General features: G+C 43.1%; 1 protein-coding gene across 4 annotated transcripts in view; it reads right to left on the reverse strand.

The window, feature by feature from the left end:
• The window catches only part of LOC134347278 (nipped-B-like protein), a 518,044-nt gene that overhangs the window by 272,776 nt on the left and 227,094 nt on the right, over positions 1-18,174 (reverse strand). For 3 of the 4 annotated variants that reach the window (XM_063049674.1, XM_063049675.1, XM_063049672.1), the window contains 2 exons: positions 11,928-12,107; positions 10,796-10,984 (listed from right to left, as the gene is read on the reverse strand). In XM_063049674.1, the coding sequence (XP_062905744.1) occupies positions 10,796-10,984; positions 11,928-12,107 (369 nt within the window). The remainder of the gene's footprint in view (positions 1-10,795; positions 10,985-11,927; positions 12,108-18,174) is intronic. The other variant, XM_063049673.1, reaches the window with a different exon arrangement.

The raw sequence follows: 18,174 nt of genomic DNA on the forward strand, positions 1-18,174 counted from the left end.
CCTCCTTACTTTCTCAATAGGCCTTGCATGGGGTACCTTATCAAATGCCTTGCTGAAATCCATATACACTACACCTATTGCTCTTCCTTCATCAATGTGTTTACTCACATCCTCAAAAAATTCAATCAGACTCGTAAGACACGACCTGCCCTTGACAAAGCAATGCTGACTACTCCTAATCATATTATACTTCTCCAAATGTTCATAAATCCTGCATCTCAGGATCTTCTCCATCAACTTACCAACCACTTAGGTAAGACTCACTGGTCTATAATTTCCTGGGCTATCTCTACTCCCTTTCTTGAATAAAGGAACAACATCCGCAACCCTCCAATCCTCCAGAACCTCTCCTATCCCCATTGATGACGCAAAGATCATCGCCAGAGGCTCAGCAATTTCCTCCCTCGCCTCCCACAGTAGCCTGGGGTACATCTCATTGGGTCCCGCCGACTTATCCAACTTGATGCTTTCCAAAAGCTCCAGCATATCCTCTTTCTTAATATCTACATACTCAAGCTTTTCAGTCTGCTGCAAGTCATCACTACAATCACCAAGATCCTTTTCTATAGTGAATACTGAAGTAAAGTATTCATTAAGTACCTCTGCTATTTCCTCCAGTTCCATACATACTTTCCCACTGTCACACTTGTTAGGTCCTATTCTTTCACGCCTTATCCTCTTGCTCTTTACATACTTGTAGAATGCCTTGGGGTTTTCCTTAATCCTGCCCGCCAAGGCCTTCTCATAGCCCCTTCTGGCTTCTCCGAATTTTTTTCTTAAGCTCCTTCTTATTAGCCTTATAATCTTCTAGATCTCTAACATTACCTAGCTCTCTGAACTTTTTCTAAGCTTTTCTTTTCTTCTTGATTAGATTTATTACAGCCTTTGTACACCACGGTTCCTGTACCCTACCATAACTTCCCTGTCTCATTGGAATGTACCTGTGCAGAACTCCACACAAATATCCCCTGAACATTTGCCATATTTCTTCTGTACTTTTCACTGAGAACATCTGTTTCCAATTTAAGTTTCCAATTTCCTGCCTGATAGTCTCATAATTCCCCTTACTCTAATTAAACGCTTTTCAAACTTGTCTGTTCCAAAGTCTCTCCAATGCTATTGTAAAGGAGATAGAATTATGATCACTATCTCCAAAATGCTCTCCAACTGAGAGATTGAACACCTGACCAGGTTCATTTCCCAATACCAAATCAAGTACAGTCTCTCCTCTTGTAGGCGTATCTACATATTGTGTCAAGAAACCTTCCTGAACCGGATGGTTTGTTGCCTCCCGGGTGCCAGGATCAGGGATGTATCTGATCGTGTACACAGCATTCTAAAGTGGGAGTGTGATCAGCCAGATGTCGTGGTACACATCGGTACCAATGACATAGGAATAAAGAGTGAGGAGGTCCTGAAGAGTGAGTATAGAGAGCTTGGTAGGAAGTTAAAAAGCAGGAACTCGAGGGTGATAATCTCAGCATTGCAACCTGTGCCACGTGCCAGTGAGGGTAAGAATAGGATGCGCTGGAGGATGAACAAGTGGCTGAGGAACTGGTGCAGGGGGCAGGGTTTTAGATTTAAGGATCATTGGGACCTCTTCTGGGGCAGGTGGGACCTGTACAAGAAAGACGGGTTACACTTGAACTACAAGGGGACCAATATCCTTGCAAGGAGGTTTGTTAGTGCTATTGGGGAGGGTTTAAACTAGATTTGCAGGGGGATGGGAGCCAGAGTGCCAAAGCAGACCGTGGAGCAGGGGTGAAAATTAATGATGTTACAAGTTCATACAAGGTCACAAACAGAAAGGTTGTGTGTGGTGGTAATAATCTTCTGAAGGGTGTCTATTTCAATGCGAGGAGTATTGTGGGGATGGTTGACGAGCTGAGGGCATGGATTGACACATGGAATTACGACATTATAGCCATTAGTGAAACTTGGCTACAGGAGGGGCAGGACTGGCAGCTTAATGTTCCAGGGTTCTGATGTTTCAGACATGATAGAGGCAGAGGGATGAAGGGTAGGGGGTGGCACTGCCAGTCAGGGAAAATGTTGCAGCAGTGCTCAGGCAGGACAGATTAGAGGGTTTGTCTACCGAGGCCATACGGGTGGAGCTGAGAAACAGGAAAGGTATGACCACATAAATGGGGTTGTATGATAGACCACCCAACAGTCAGCGAGAATTGGAAGAGCAAATCTGCGGAGAGATAGCAGACAAACTGCAGGAAACATAAAGTTGTGATAGTAGGGGATTTTAATTTTCCACATATTGATTGGGACTCCCATACTGTTAAAGGTCTAGATGGGTTAGAATTTCTAAAATGAGTTCAGGAAAGTTTTCTAAATCAATATATAGAGGTACCAACTAGAGAGGATGCAATACTAGATCTCCGATTAGGAAACGAATTAGGACAGGTGACGGAAGTGTGCGTAGGGGAACACTTTGGTTCCAGTGATCATAACACCATTAGTTTCAACTTGATCATGGATAAAGATAGATTCTGGTCCTCGGGTTGAGGTTCTGAACTGGAAAAAGGCCAAGTTTGAAGAAATGAGAGAGAATCTAAAAAGCATGGATTGGGACAGGTTGTTCTCTGGCAAGGATGTGATTGGTAAGTGGGAGGCCTTCAAAGGAGAAATTTTGAGAGTGCAGAGTTTGTATGTTCATGTCAGAATTAAAGGCAAAGTGAGTAAGAATAAGGAACCTTGGTTCTCGAGGGATATTGGAACTCTGATAAAGTAGAAGAGAGAGATGTATAACATGTATAGGAAACAGGAAGCAAATAAGGTGCTTGAGCAATATAAAAAGTGCAAAAAAAACTTAAGAAAGAAATCGGGGGGCTAAAAGACATAAGGTTGCTTTGGCAGTCAAGGTGAAGGATAATCTAAAGAGCTTCTACAGGTATATTATACCTATATATTATATGAGCGAAAGGATAGTAAGGGATAAAATTGGACCTTGAAGTAGACTAGTGTTGAAATTGCAGGGCCCCTGGCAGATATATTTACAATGTCGGTATCCACAGGTGAAGTGCTGGAGGATTGGAGGATAGTTCATGTTGTTCCCTTGTTTAAAAAAGGCTCAAAAAGTAATCCAGGAAATTATAGGCCGGTAAATTTGACATCGGTAGTAGGTAAATTATTGGAAGGAATACTAGGAGATAGGATCTACAAGTATTTGGATAGACAGGGACTTATTAGGGAGAGTCAACATGGCTTTGTACGCGGTAGGTCATGTTTAACAAATCTATTAAGAGTTTTTTTGAGGAGGTTACCAGAGAAGTGGATTATGGGAAGGCAGTGAATGTTGTCTACATGGACTTCAGTAGGGCCTTTGACAAGGGCCCGCATGGGAGCTTAGTTAGGAAGATTCAGTCGCGAGGTATACATGGAGAGGTAATAAATTGGATTAGACATTGGCTCAATGGGAGAAGCCAGAGAGTGGTAGTGGAGGATTGCTTCTCTGAGTGGAGGCTGTGACTAGTGGTGTGCCACAGGGATCAGTGCTGGGTCCATTGTTATTTGTCATTTATATCAATGATCTGGATGATAATGTGGTAAATTGGATCGGCAAATTTGCTGATGATACGAAGATTGGAGGAGTAGTGGACAGTGAGGAAGGTTTTCAAAGCTTGCAGAGGGATTTGGACCAGCTGTAAAAATGGCAGATGGAGTTTAATACAGACAAGTATGAGGTATTGCACTTTGGAAGGACAAATCAAGGTAGAACATACAGGGTAAATGGTAAGGCACTGAGGAGTGCAGTTGAACAGAGGGATCTGGGAATACAGATACAAAATTCCCTAAAAGTGGCGACACAGGTAGATAGGGTCGTAAAGAGAGTTTTTGGTACATTGGCCTTTATTAATCAATAAAGTATAAGAGTTGGAATGTTATGGTGAGGCCGAATTTGGAGTATTGTGTACCGTTTTGGTCACCAAATTACAGGAAGGATATTAATAAGGTTGAAAGAGTGCGGAGAAGGTTTACAAGGATGTTGCCGGGACTTGAGAAACTCAGTTACAGAGAAAGGTTGAATAGGTTAGGACTTTATTCCCTGGAGCGTAGAAGAATGAGTGAATAGAGCGTACATAGAGTGAATGCAAGCAGGTTTTTTCCACTGAGGCCAGGGGAGGAAAAAAACCAGAGGACATGGGTTAAGGGTGAAGGGGGAAAAGTTTAAAGGGAACATTAGGGGGGGCTTCTTCACACAGAGAGTGGTGGGAGTGTGGAATGAGCTGCCAGATAAAGTGGTAAATGCGGGCTCATTTTTAACATTTAAGAAAAATTTGGACAGGTACATGGATGAGCGGTGTACGGAGGGATATGGTCCAGGTGCAGGTCAGTGGGACTAAGCAGAAAAATGGTTCAGCACAGCCAAGGAGGGCCAAAAGGCCTGTTTCTGTGCTGTAATGTTTCTATGGTTTCTCCACCCCATCTGAACTCCTTGCTCTAGGGTGATGCCAATCAATATTTTGGAAATTAAAATCTCCCATCACAACAACTCTGTTATTATTACACCTTTCCAGGATTGTTTCCCTATCTCCTTCTCGATATCCCTGTTGCTATTAGGCGGCCTATAAAAAACACCCAGTAATGACCCCTTCCTGTTCCTAACCTCCACCCACAAAGACTCCGTAGACAATCCCTCCATGGCGTCCACCTTTTCTGCAGCCGTGACACTATCTCTGATCAACAGTGTTACACCCCCACCCCTTTTGCCTCCCTCCTTGTCCCTTCTGAAACATCTAAGATCTGGCACCTGAAGTAACCATTCCTGTCCCTGAGTCTCTGTAATGGCCACCACATAATATCTCCAAGTACTGATCCACGCTCTAAGCTCATCTGCTTTGTGCACAACACTTTTTGTGTTAAAATAGACGCATCTCAAACTTTCGTTCTGAGCACGTCCCTTCTCTATCACCTGCCTATCCTCCCTCTTGCACTGTCTACAAGCTTTCTCTGTTTGTGAGCCAACCTCCTCTTCCCCAGTCTCTTCAGTTCGGTTCCCACCCCCCAACAATTCTCGTTTAAACTCTCCCCAGTTGCCTTCACAAACCTCCCTGCCAGGATATTGGTCTCCCTGGGATTCAAGTGCAACCCGTCCTTTTTGTACAGGTCACACCTGCCCCAAAAGAGGTCCCAATGATCCAGAAATCTGAATCCCTGCCCCCTGCTCCAATCTCTCAGCCACGCATTTATCCTCCACCTCATTCTATTCCTATTCACTGCTGCGTGGCACAGGCAGTAATCCCGAGATTACTACCTTTGCGGTCCTGCTTCTCAACTTCCTTTCTAACTCCCTGTACTCTTTTTTTCAGGACCTCTTCCCTTTTCCTACCTATGTAATTGGTACCAAGATGTACGAGCTCTGGCTGTTCTCCCTCCCACTGCAGGATATCTTGGACGCGATCTGAAACATCCCGGACCCTGGCACCTGGGAGGCAAACTACCATCCGAGTTTCTTTCCTACGTCCACAGAATCAACTATCTGACCCCCTAACTATAGAGTCCCCTATCACTACTGCCTTCCTCTTCCTTTCCCTCCCCTTCTGAGCCACAGGGCCAGACTCTGTCTCTATCAGTGGCACGGCCACTGTTGCTTCCCTCAGGTAGGCTGTCTCCCCCAACAGTACTCAAACAGGAGTACTTATTGTCAAGGGGTACAGCCACAGGGGTACTCTCTAGTACCTAACTCTTCCCCTTCCCCCTCCTGACTGTGACCCACTTGTCTGTCTCCCGTGGCCCCGTTGTGACCACCTGCCTATAACCCCTTTCTATCACCTCCTTGCTCTCCCTGACCAGGCAAAGGTCATCGAGCTGCATCTCCAGTTCCCTAACTCGGTCCCTCAGGAGCTTTTACCCCTAAATGTTAATTTGCAGGTAGTGAGGAAGGCAAATTCAATACTCCCATTAATTTCGAGAGGATCAGGATATAAAACAAGGGTGTAATGTTAAAGCTTTATAAGACACTGGTAAGGCCTCACTTGGAGTATTGTGAGCAGATTTCAGTCCCTATCTAAGAAACAATGTGCTGACATTGGAGAGGGTTCAAAGGAGGTTCACGAAAATGATTCCAGGATTGAAAAACTCATCATATAAGGAGTGCTTGTTGGCTCATGGGAATTCAGAAGAATGAGGGTAGATCTCTTTGATACCTATCGAATGTTAAAAGGCCTTGATAGAATAGATTTGGAGAGTGTGTTTCCCTTAGTCGAAGACCAGAGGACACAGCCTCAGAATAGAGGGATGTCCAATTAAAATGGAAATGAGGAGGGATGTCTTCAGCAAGAAAGTGGTGAATCTGAGGAATTCGTTGCTACAGGCAGCTGTGGAATTTGTATCTTCTCCCCGGGACCGCGTGGGTTTCTTCTAGGTGCTCGGGTTACCTCCCACAATCCAAAGACATATCGGTTTGTATATTAACTGGCCACTCTAAGTTGTCCCGTGATTAGGCTAGGGTTAAGTTGGGGGTTAATGGGCAGCACAGCTCAACAGGACAGAAGACTGGAAGACCATAAGATGTAGGAGCAAAATAAGGCTATTTGGCCCATCAATTCTCTCCATTTCATCATGATGATCCAATATCCTCAGCCCCAATTTCCTGCCTTCTCCCCATATCCCTTCCTGCCCTGACCAATCGAGAATCTATCAACCCTGCCGTAAATATACATAAAGACTTAGCCTCCACAGATGCCTGTGGCAAAGAATCCCACAGATTCACCACTCTCTGGCTACAGAAATTCCTCATCTCAGTTCTAAAAGAACACCCTTCTATTTTGAGGTCATGAGTCCCACCAGAGGAAACCATCCTCTCCTCATCCACTCTATCAAGGCCTTTCATCTTTCATCAAGATTTAATGAAGTCATCCCTCATTTTCCTAAATTCCAGTGAATACAGACCCAGAGCCATGAAACATACTTCATATGACAAGCTATTCAATTTTGTGAACCTCCTTTGAACCTTCTACAGTTTCAGCATATCCTTTCTAAAGGGTCCAAACCTCCAAGTGAGGCCTCACCAACCTTTTATAAAGTTTCAACATTACATCCTTGCATTTATATTCTAGTCCTCGTGAAATCAATGCTAACATTGCATTTTCCTTCCTCACCACTGACTCAACCTGCAATTAACCTTTAAAGAATCCTGCACAAGAACTTCCAAGTCCTTTCGCACCTCAATTTTTTGTATTTTGTCTCAATTTAGAAAATGGTCACCCTTTCATTTCTTCTACCAAAGTGCAAGACTATATATTTCCCAGCACTATTCCATCACCCAATCTCCTAATCTGTCTAAATCCTTCTGTAGACTGCCTACTTCCTCAAAACTACCTGCCCCTCCACCTACCTACACATCGCCTGCCAACTTTACAACAAAGTCATCATCAATTGCATCATCCAAGTCACTGATATATAACATAAGAAGAATCGATGCCAACACAGAGCACTGTCGAACACCACTGGTCACTGGCAACCAATAAGCCACTGCTTTATCCATGCTAGAACCTTTCCTCTAATACCATGGGCCTGTAGCTTGTTAAGCAGCCTCATGTGTGGCACTATGTCAAAAGCCTGAAAATCCAAGTACACAACATCAACTGACTCTCCTTTGTCTAACCTGCTTGTTACATCTTCAAAGAATTCCAAGAGATTCAGCAAGCAAGATTTTGCTTTGAGGAAGCCATGCTGACTATGGCCTGTGAATGACTATGAATCATGTGCCTCCAAGTACCCTGAGACCTCATCCTTAATAATCGACTCCAACATATTTCCAACCACTGAGGTCAGACAAACTAGCTTATAGTTTCTTTTTTTTAATGCCTCTCTCCCTTCTTGAAGAGTGGAGTGACATTTGCAATTTTCCTGTCTTCGGAACCATTCCAAAATCTAGTAATTCTTCAAAGATCATTACTAATGCCTCCACAATCTCCTCAGCCACCTCCTTCAGAACTCTGGGGTATATGCCATCTGTTCCAGGTGACTTATCTACCTTCAGATTTTTCAATTTCCGTGGAATCTCACTCTAGTTGAGGTTACATCACTCACTTCATGCCGTGACACCTTACTGCTAATGTCTTACACTGCTTCCACCATACTGCTAATGTCTTACACGGAGAAGACCGATGCAAAATACTTATTCAGTTTGTGTGCCAGTTCCTTGTCCCCCATTACTACCTCATCGGCATTGCATTCCAGTAAGCCAATATCCGCTCTTGCCTCTCTTTTACACTTTATGTATTTGAAGAAACTTTTGGTATCCTCGAATATTATTGGCTATAGTTGTGTCATCTTTCCTTCAGAATACTACTTCTTCTTTGGCTGCTTCCATCATGCCTTCTAAATTATTTCCAGAAATTCTAGTCATTGCTGCTCTGCCATTATCCCTGCCAGTTTTCTTTTCCAATCCATTCTGGCCAACACCTCTCTCATGCTCAAATTTACAGGTGAATTTGCTCATATTATGATCATGTGCCCCTAAGGGATCTATTACCTTAAGTGCCTTAAGGGCCTACTCTGCACTGCATCTCAATAAGTAAATAAATTACCACACACTTGGGAGTATGTGCACAGTTCTGGTCACATCACCTTAGGAAGGATGTGGAAACTATAGAAAGGGTGCAGAGGAGACTTACAAGGATGTTGCCTGGATTGGGGAGCATGCCTTATGAGAACAGGTTGAGTAAACTTGGCCTTTTCTCCTTGGAGCAGCAGAGGATGAGAGGTGACCTGACAGAAGTGTATAAAATAATGAGAAGCATTGATCGTGTAGATAGTCAGAGGCGTCTTCCCAGGCTGAAATGTCTAACATGAGAGGGCACAGTTTTAAGGTGCTCGGAAGTAGGTACAGAGATGTCGGGGTAAGTTTGTTTGGTTTTTTTTTTACGCGGAGAGTGGTGAGTGTGTTAAATGGGCTGCCGGCGACGGTGGTGAAGGTGGATACGATAGGGTCTCTTAAAAGACTCCTGGATAGGTACATGGAGTTTTAGAAAAATAAAGGGCTATGGGTAACTCTGGGTAATTTCTAAGTTAAGTACGTGTTTGGGGCAGCATTGTGGGCTTAAGGGCTTGTACTGTACTGTAGGTTTTCTATGTTTCTAAATATTTCATGTAGAGGTTGATAAATTCTTGCTTAGTCAGGACATGAAGAGTTACAGGGAGAAGGCGAGAGATTTGGGCTGAGGGGGAATGGATCAGCCATGATTAAATAGCAGAGAAGACTTGATGGGCCAAATGGGCTAATTTCTGCTCCTACATCTTATGGTCAAAAACTTGTATATTCTATTCCCTAGCATACTTTAAAATAACTTACCCACTATTGATGTCAGGCTCACTGGCTTATAATTTCTCAGTTTATTCTTCACGTCTTTCTTAAACAGAGTAACAGCATCGCTATCCTCCAATCCTGTGGCTTAGGGCATTTTAAATATCTCTGCACTAGCCTCGCAGAGGATCCGAGGGAACACACTGTCAAGACCTGGTGATCTATCCATCTTATTTGCTTCAAAACAGCAAACATCTCCTCCTCCTTTCTAATCTGTCTACAGACATGGCCTCAGTGCTGTTCTACCTCAATTTTTAAAAATTGATGTCAGTACCTGAAAAAGACACATGAACAAGCTTTTGGGCGATTTCTCAAGTGCTGGTTTGTAGATAACTAGTCCTGTCATTAAAAAAAAATCCACCATAGCAAATACTTGATGTATTTGGAGAGGTGATAGATTGATAGATTCTTGATTGGTCAAGGTATGAAGAGATATTGGGGGTGGCGTGCTGAGAGAAAAAATGGATCAGCCATGATAAAATAGCAGAGCAGACTGGATGAGCCAAATGGCCTAACCCTGATCCTATATCTTACAATCTTACAGACTCTGTGCCCAAGTGAATACCGATGCAAAATATCAATTTAAGACCTCCCTCATCTCCTTCAGCTCCATCAATAGATGACCACTCTGGTCTTCCAGGGGACCGTTTTTGTTCCTTGCGATTGTTCCTTCACCTTGTCTGCTAGAGCAACCTCGTGCTTTCTTTTTGCCCTCCTGATTTCCTTCTTAAGTGTTCTCTTGCATTTCTCATACACCTCAAGTACTATATTTATCCCTTCCTGTCTATACCTGCTATACACCTCCATTTATCTTACCAGTGCCCATGTTATAATTTCATGAAATTTCAAGGGAAGAAACCACTCACAACTGAAATGAAAATTTTCCAAAGATACTCCCTGAAAGTTAATATCCTATTATAAAATATACATGCAACTTAAAACACGAAACTCTACAGTGCGATAGAAACATAGAAAACACACAGCACAAATCTGTGCCAAAGATGACACAGAACTTTAGCCATAGCCCTCTACTTTTCAAAGCTCCATGTAGCCATCCAAGAGTTTCTTAAAAGACCCTATTGTTTCTGCCTCCACCACCGCCACTGGCAGCCCATTTCACACACTCACCACTCTCTGCGTAAAAAAACTTACCCCTGACATCTCCTCTGTACCTACTTCCAAGCACCTTAAAACTATGCCCTCTTGTGCTAGCCATTCCAGCCCTGGGAAAAAGCCTCTGACTATCCACATGATCAATGCCTCTCATCATCTTATAGATCTCTATCAGGCAATATCCTTGTAAATTTCCTCTGCACCCTTTCTATGGTTTCCACATCTTTATCAGTCAGTAAGACCTCAACTTAAATATGAAGAATTAGAATGATTTTAATCACACCCCTACAATGTAACAAAGTTAAGCAACTCATCTTCAGCAGTATTGGTTTACTGTAATGTCAAAAATTGCACACGTACTTTCACTGAGACTAGGAGGGGGTGAATCTTCCTCAGATCCAGGACTACGGTCCCGATATCTGCTTCCAGAACTTCTTCGACCTTCAACAGAATTGCCTCTCCGCAATTCATTCAGAATCCGCCGATCTCGTTCTTCGCATTCCCAGGCTTTGTCTTCCCCTCGATCCTTCTTGTGTCTCTTCCTGGAAGCTGGGAGTAAAAGATTTATGCTATTGTAATTAAATATATATGGATTATTTGATGTTATCTTTTCCTAACTGCTTCAGGCATCATTATTAAATGAATTTGAAAACCAGAAATAGGATAGCCACTTGTCCCTTCACACATGTTCTTCTATTCAGTGGGATCATGGCTGATCTTTTACTGGTATCAAGAAATGTTAATATTTCATTCTTCTTCGGCAAGGAATTCAGAAGATTTACTACCCTGCAGTGGAAGAATTTCTCTGCATCCAAAATGGTGACCACTTATTCTGAGTACATGACCTTTCTTGGCTGGGACCAGCTTCTTAATTTTGTCTTGTCTCATTCATCAGTATATCATCTGATCTCTCCACCTTCTTGAATTTTAGAATTGCCCCCTCTAACTTATATTACTTCTTCTCATTCTTCCCACAAAATATTCCCCTAATATGGAATTTCATCTGCCATCTTCCCATATGGTCCACTACAGTCAGTACCTCAATTCACTTCAATGCTTGGAATCCAGGATTACTGATATCTTGCCAGAAGATTCAATTTTTTTTTTAAGAGACTTGATACTTTAACTCTCACTTCAATGAAAAGTTGTTCTAAACAGTCCTGTCCAACAAGATGCTTGCCAGAGTCAAGGAAACATTTTGAAAGAACTGGAGGGTTTTTAAGGGAACACGTTACCTCCAACTTACAATATTAAATATTTCACTACCTACAGGTATTGCCTTATCTACCGTTTCCAGCATATTCTGTTTTTGTTTCAGATTTCCAGCATCTACAGGTGTTTTTGTACAAACGTTTGTAAAAACCTTGCGATTCATCCCTGGGTTCTTTGGGTGATTATACTGAGCTTTCCTTTCTACTTTTTGAAATTAAGATCCACCCACACCCCAGATATCTTACATTTACTCCATCTTATTACTCAAATGACTACTTACATTCAAAGTCACTGTCATTGTCACCTTCATCTGAGCTGATTTCTGCATAGTTTGGCTTTTCTTTCACGGTACTGCGCTTCCGTTTGTTCATCTTCACTCGCTCACAGAGTGGCATGGTGGATTCAATCTCTGCAAGGAGATCAGGGGGTAGGTCATTCAACACCGACTGGTCAACACCACCTGTCATAAAATAAATGCACAAATAAGTGTTTGCATGAATGTTTAGTGATCATCAAATTACTAAACCGCAGCACAAACCAGCACATGTACTGATCTCGTCCATATTTACTGAAAAACAGCACAAACCAGGACCTGCACTGATCTCATCCATATTTAGAAACAACAGAAAACCTACAGCACAATACAGGCCCTTCAGCCCACAAAGCTGTGCAGAACATGTCCTTACCTTAGAAATTACCTAGGGTTACCCATAGTCCTCTATTTTTCTGAGGTCCATGTACCTACCTGTCCAGGAGTCTCCTAAAGACCCTATCGTATCCACCTCCATCACCGTTGCTGTCACCCGGTTCCATGCACTCACCACTCTCTGCGTAAAAACTTACCCCTGACATCTCCTCTGTACCTACTTCCAAGCACCTTAAAGCTGTGTCCTCTTGTGGCAGCCATTTCATCCCTGGGAAACAGCCTCTGACATGACCAATGCCTCTCATCATCTTATACACTTCTATCAGGTTCACCTCTCATCCTCTATCGCTCCAAGGAAAAAAAGCAGAGTTCACTCAACCTATTCTCATAAGGCATGCTCCCCAATCCAGGCAACATCCTTGTAAATCTCCTCTGCACCCATACTATGGTTTCCACATCTTTCCTGTAGTGAGGCAACCAGAACTGAGCACAGTACTCCAAGTGGGGTCTGACCACAGTTCTATATAGTTGCAACATTACCTCTCAGCTCCTAAACTCAATCCCACGATTGATGAAGGCCAATGCACCGTATGCTTTCTTAACGACAGAGTCAACCTGCGCAGCAGCCTTGAGTGTCCTATGGACTCCGACCCCAAGATCCCTCTGATCCTCCACACTGCCAAGAGTCTTACCATTAATACTATATTCTGCCATCATATTTGATCTACCAAAATGAACCACTTCACAATTATCTGGACTGAACTCCATCTGCCACTTCTCAGCCCAGTTTTGCATTCTATCAATGTCCCGCTGTAACCTCTGACAGCCTTCCACACTATCCACAACACCTCCAACCTTTGTGTCATCAGCAAATTTACTAACTCATCCCTCTACTTCTTCATTCAGGTCAGTTATAAAAATCACGAAGAGTAGGGGTCCCAGAACAGATCCCTCAGGCACACCACTGGTCACCAACCTCCATGCAGAATATGACCGTCGACAACCACTCTTTGCCTTCTGTGAGCAAACCAGTTCTGGCTCCACAAAGCAATGTCCCCTTGGATCCCATGCCTCCTTATTTTCTCAATAAGCCTCGCATGGGGTACCTTGTCAAATGCCTTGCTGAAATCCATATACACTACATCTACTGCTCTACCTTACTGAAAAATAGCACAAACCAGCACACGTACTGATCTCATCCATATTTACTGAAAAACAGCAGAAATCAGGACCTGCACTGATCTCATCCATATTACTGAAAAATAGCACAAACCGCTCATATGCTTATGTGATCATATTTACAATGTTTTCTGTTAATCAACCTTTATGCTATTTGACTGTCTTCGGAGGCGTGGGGCTTTTCATAAATTCTATTGTTTCTTTGGTTTGTGGCTACCTACAAGAAGATGAATTTTAATGTTTTGTATGGTATACATACTTTGATGATAAATGTACTTTGAACTTTCAGATTTTGAAAGTTCAAGTCTGAGCTTCAAGGACTCTGTAGCCATATTTCTGTATTGGCACTTATATAATGACCATCTTTGATTATATTCTGCATTAGTTCATCAACCCATTTGTGCAAACCATGATAGCTTCCTTGTTGTCCACTAAATCCCCAGTCATGGTGCCATCCACAAATCTGCTGATCCAGTTAACCACATTAACTTTCAAATAATTGATATAGATGACTAGCAACAACAGACCCAGCACCAATCTCGGCAGCACTCCACCAACCACAGGCTTCCAGTCAGAGAGACAGCCATCTGTTACCACTCTCCCACAAAGCCAATATCTAATCCAATTTACTACCTCTTCTTGAATGCCGAATGACTGAACCCTCTTGACCAATAACTTGCACTTACCTGCACTCAATTCCATTTGCCATTTCTTAGCCTATTTTTCCAGCTGGTCTTGAATGCCAAGCGATTGAACCTTTCTGACCGACCTCCCATGAGGGACCTTGTCAAATGCCTTGCTGAAATCCGCGAAGACAATATCCACTGCTTTGCCTACATCAACTTTCCAGGTAATTTGCTCAATAAAAAACTTGGTCAGACATGACGTACCATGCATGAAGCCATGCTGACTATCCCTAATCAGTCCACTTGTATAAATAGTTAGATACGGTCCGTTAGAATACCTTGCAATAACTTTTCCATTACTGATGTCAGACTCACCAGCCTATAATTCCCTGGAGCCTTTCTTTAACAGCAGAACAACATTGGCTATCCTCCAATCCCCTGATACATAATTTGTCACTAAGGATGATTTAAATATCTCTGCTAGGACCCAGCAATTTCTGCACTTACCTCTCACAGGGTCTGAGGGTATACCTTGTCAGGGCCTGGAGACTTATCCACTCTATTTTACCTCAAGACAGCAAACACCTCTTCTTCCTTTGTAATCTGTACAGGGTCTATCAGGTTGATGCTGCTTTGCCTCAATTCTACAGACTCTGTGCCCAATGCAAACACTGACGCAAAAACAAAATTTAAGATCTCCCCCGTTTCTTTTGGTTCCACACTTGGATTACAGTTCTGATACTCCAGAGGACCAATTTTGTCCCATACAATCCTTGGACTCTTAATATATCTGTAGAATCCCTGAGGATTATCCTTCTCCTTGTTTGCTAGGGCAACCTCATACTTTCTTTTAGCCCTCCTGATCCCTTTGTTAAGTGTTCTCTTGCATTTGTTACACTCCATAAACACCCAATTTTTTCTTCCAAGCCTATACCTGCTATGCACCTCCTTTTATCCTGACAGACACATGCAAGCTCAGTACTCTCAAAATTTGAGCAACACACACAAAATGCTGGAGGAACTCACCAAACCAGGCAGCATCTATGGAAAAAAGTACAGTCGACGTTTTGGGCTGAAACCGTTCGACGGCACTGGAGAAAAAAAGCTGTGGAGTAGATTTAAAAGGTGGGGTGAAGGGAGCAAGAACCAACAGGTGATAGGTGAAACCTGGAAGGGGAGGGATGAAGTAAAGAGCTGGGAAGTTGATTGGTGAGATGAGGTGAGAGAGGGAAAAGGGATGGGAAATGGAATGGTCGATGGAGGCTACCGAAACAGAATATAAGGTGTTGTTCCTCCAACCTAAGTGTGGCCTCATCATGACAGTGGAGAAGGCCATGGATGGACATATTGGAATGGGAGTGGGAAGTGGAATTAAAATGGGTGGCCACTGGGAGATCCCGCTTGTTCTGGTGGACGCAGTGTAGATGCTAGGGAAAGTGGTCTCCCAATCTACGTTGGGTCTCACTGATATACAGGAGGCCACACCCAGAGCACCAAACACAATAAATGACCCCCCAACAGACTCACAGGTGAAGTTTTGCAACACCTGGAAGGACTGTTTAGGGCCCTGGATGGTAGTGAGGGAGGAGGTGTAGGTTGCGTAGATGCTCGAAGTTTCACTTTTGAAGGCCTCCCACTTACTGTACAACTTTGCGAGAAAACAGCCTTTTCCAATCCACACTTACCAGCTTCCAATTTCGAATCTCAACCCATGGACCTACATACTTACTTTGAAACTAATGGCAATTGCACAAATGTGGCATTTCTGTCCCAGTTTTGCTCTCCTAACCTGGAACATCTACCAGTCAAGTGCTGCCAATGTTATCTGCCGAGGGAGCTTTCTTCATCATCCTGGTTGCAGTGTACATTCTCCTCCAGCCAATAACAGGCTGGCAATGGAGGGACTGAGCACCATGATCAGCAGTCTTGAATCAACCCACCCTGATGCCTTCCCTTTCATTGTAGGGGCTTTCAACCAGCACAGCTTGAAATCGTCTCTGGCTAACTACCAACAACATGTCACCTGTGGAACACACTTGACCACTGTTAAATCACCATCAAGAACAGATACTGTACCAAGTTGGAGAGGGGAGGGCAGTGTACTTTAGTGAGAGTGAGGCTACATCCACACTATGCCGGATAATTTTGAAAACAAGCTTTTTCTCTTCGTTTTGACCCTCTGTCCACACTAAAACGGCATTTTCATCTTCTGAAAATGGAGGATTTTCAGAAACAGTCTCCAGAGTGAATAAATCTGAAAACGCCTAATAACCATCGCAGTGTGTACAGGGTAACCGGAGCTTTTTAAAACTGCTGTCATGACGTGCCAGAACAGATGGCAATAGCGCGGCATTTCATTGTTTCCTCCTTATTATTATTACTACTTTATTGTCGCCAAACAATTGATACTAGAGCGTACAATCATCACAGCGATATTTGATACTGCGCTTCGCAGAACCTAACAATTTCAGAACAGACGGCAATGAGACTGAAGCCAGAAGAGTTAGAAATGTACTCACCAAATACTTTGACCCATAACTTACTGAATAAATAAGTATTCTCACTTTGCCCTGTTTTCTGTCCTTACTTGTATGAAGGTGGTTTATCTATTTATGCAAGTACTTCTCTGACAATAGATGTGTAACAGCCTAATGTAACATTGTATGGAAATACTGATGCAGGCATGTTTTATACATTTAACAAGGTGCTTTATTAACGCAACAGAGTTGGTTAGCTTTTCAATGTTCGGCGTCAGCTTGGTCATACTGTCCGTGAATTCCATACGCTGCAGTATTTGTTTTTTTTAGTTTTAAGTCCTCCTGCACGAGAGCCAAGAGCAATTCCTTTTAAGTTTTTCTACTCAGTAACTGGACAAATGCACACCAAATATACCGTTTCCTCTTCGCTTGTTTTCTGTGTGTCCTGCGCATGCTCAGTAGGAGGAGATTCGCCCAAATATCTGTCTGTGGACAGAGATATTTTGAAAAATGCTTAGTGTGTATGCCTGTTGTTTTTACTCGAAACCGGCGTTTTCAAAATTATCCAGCGTAGTGTGAACGTAGCCTGAGATTGAGAATCGGGGGCTGTGGTCAAAGAGGTGAAAGTGTGAATAATTAGTGGAATCACAAATTTTGATTTCTGTGCAACTTCGAGATGAAGCATGGAGCAACTCCTTGAGATATTTTAGCATTAGAATTTCAAATTAGTGCAGCATTTTACAACAGGCTTTATGATGACATGCTTTTCTACGAACATTGCTATTATTCACCACAATATACTTAGGCATGATAATCAGTCACTACTAATAAAGTGAAACAATTCTAATTAAAAGGTCTGCTGATGAACAATGTCAATGAACTGACAAAATGCAAATAACAGCAATATACACATGCTGAACAGCACGCCACAGACAATATGCTGGAGGAACTCAACAGACCAGGTAGCACCTATGGAAAAAAGTACAGTTGATGTTTCTGACGACTCTTCAGTAGTACTGGAGCCAAAAAGATGGAGTAGATTTAAAAGGTGGGTGGAGGGGAGAGATAAAAGGTGAAACCAGGAGGGGGAGGTACAAAGTAAAGAGCTGGGAAGTTGATAGGTGAAAGAGATTCAGGGCTGCAGAAGGGGGAAGCTGATAGGAAAGGACAGAAGGGCATGGAAGAAAGAAAAGGAGAGAGGAACACCAGAGGGAGGTGATGGGGAGGCAAGGAGATAAGGTGAAACAGGGAAAAGGGGAAGGGGAACTGTGAATGAGAGGGGGACATTACTGGAAGTTCAAGAAATTGATGTTCATGCCATCAGGTTGGAGGCTACCTAGTCAGTATTCAAGGTGCTGTTCTTCCAACCTGAGTGTGGCCCCATCGTGACAGTAGAGGCGGCCCTGGATTGACATATCAGAATGGGAATGAGAAGTGGAATTAAAATGGGTAGCCACTGTGTGATCCCACTTCTTCTGGCAGATGGAGCGTAGGTGCATGGCAAAGTGGTCTCCTAACAAACGCCGGGTCTCACCGATATACAAGAGGCCACACAGGTAGCACCAGACACAGTATACGACCCCAACAGACATACAAGTG

Source organism: Mobula hypostoma, chromosome 5, assembly GCF_963921235.1.
Source record: "Mobula hypostoma chromosome 5, sMobHyp1.1, whole genome shotgun sequence".
Classification (NCBI taxonomy): Eukaryota; Metazoa; Chordata; class Chondrichthyes; order Myliobatiformes; family Myliobatidae; genus Mobula; species Mobula hypostoma.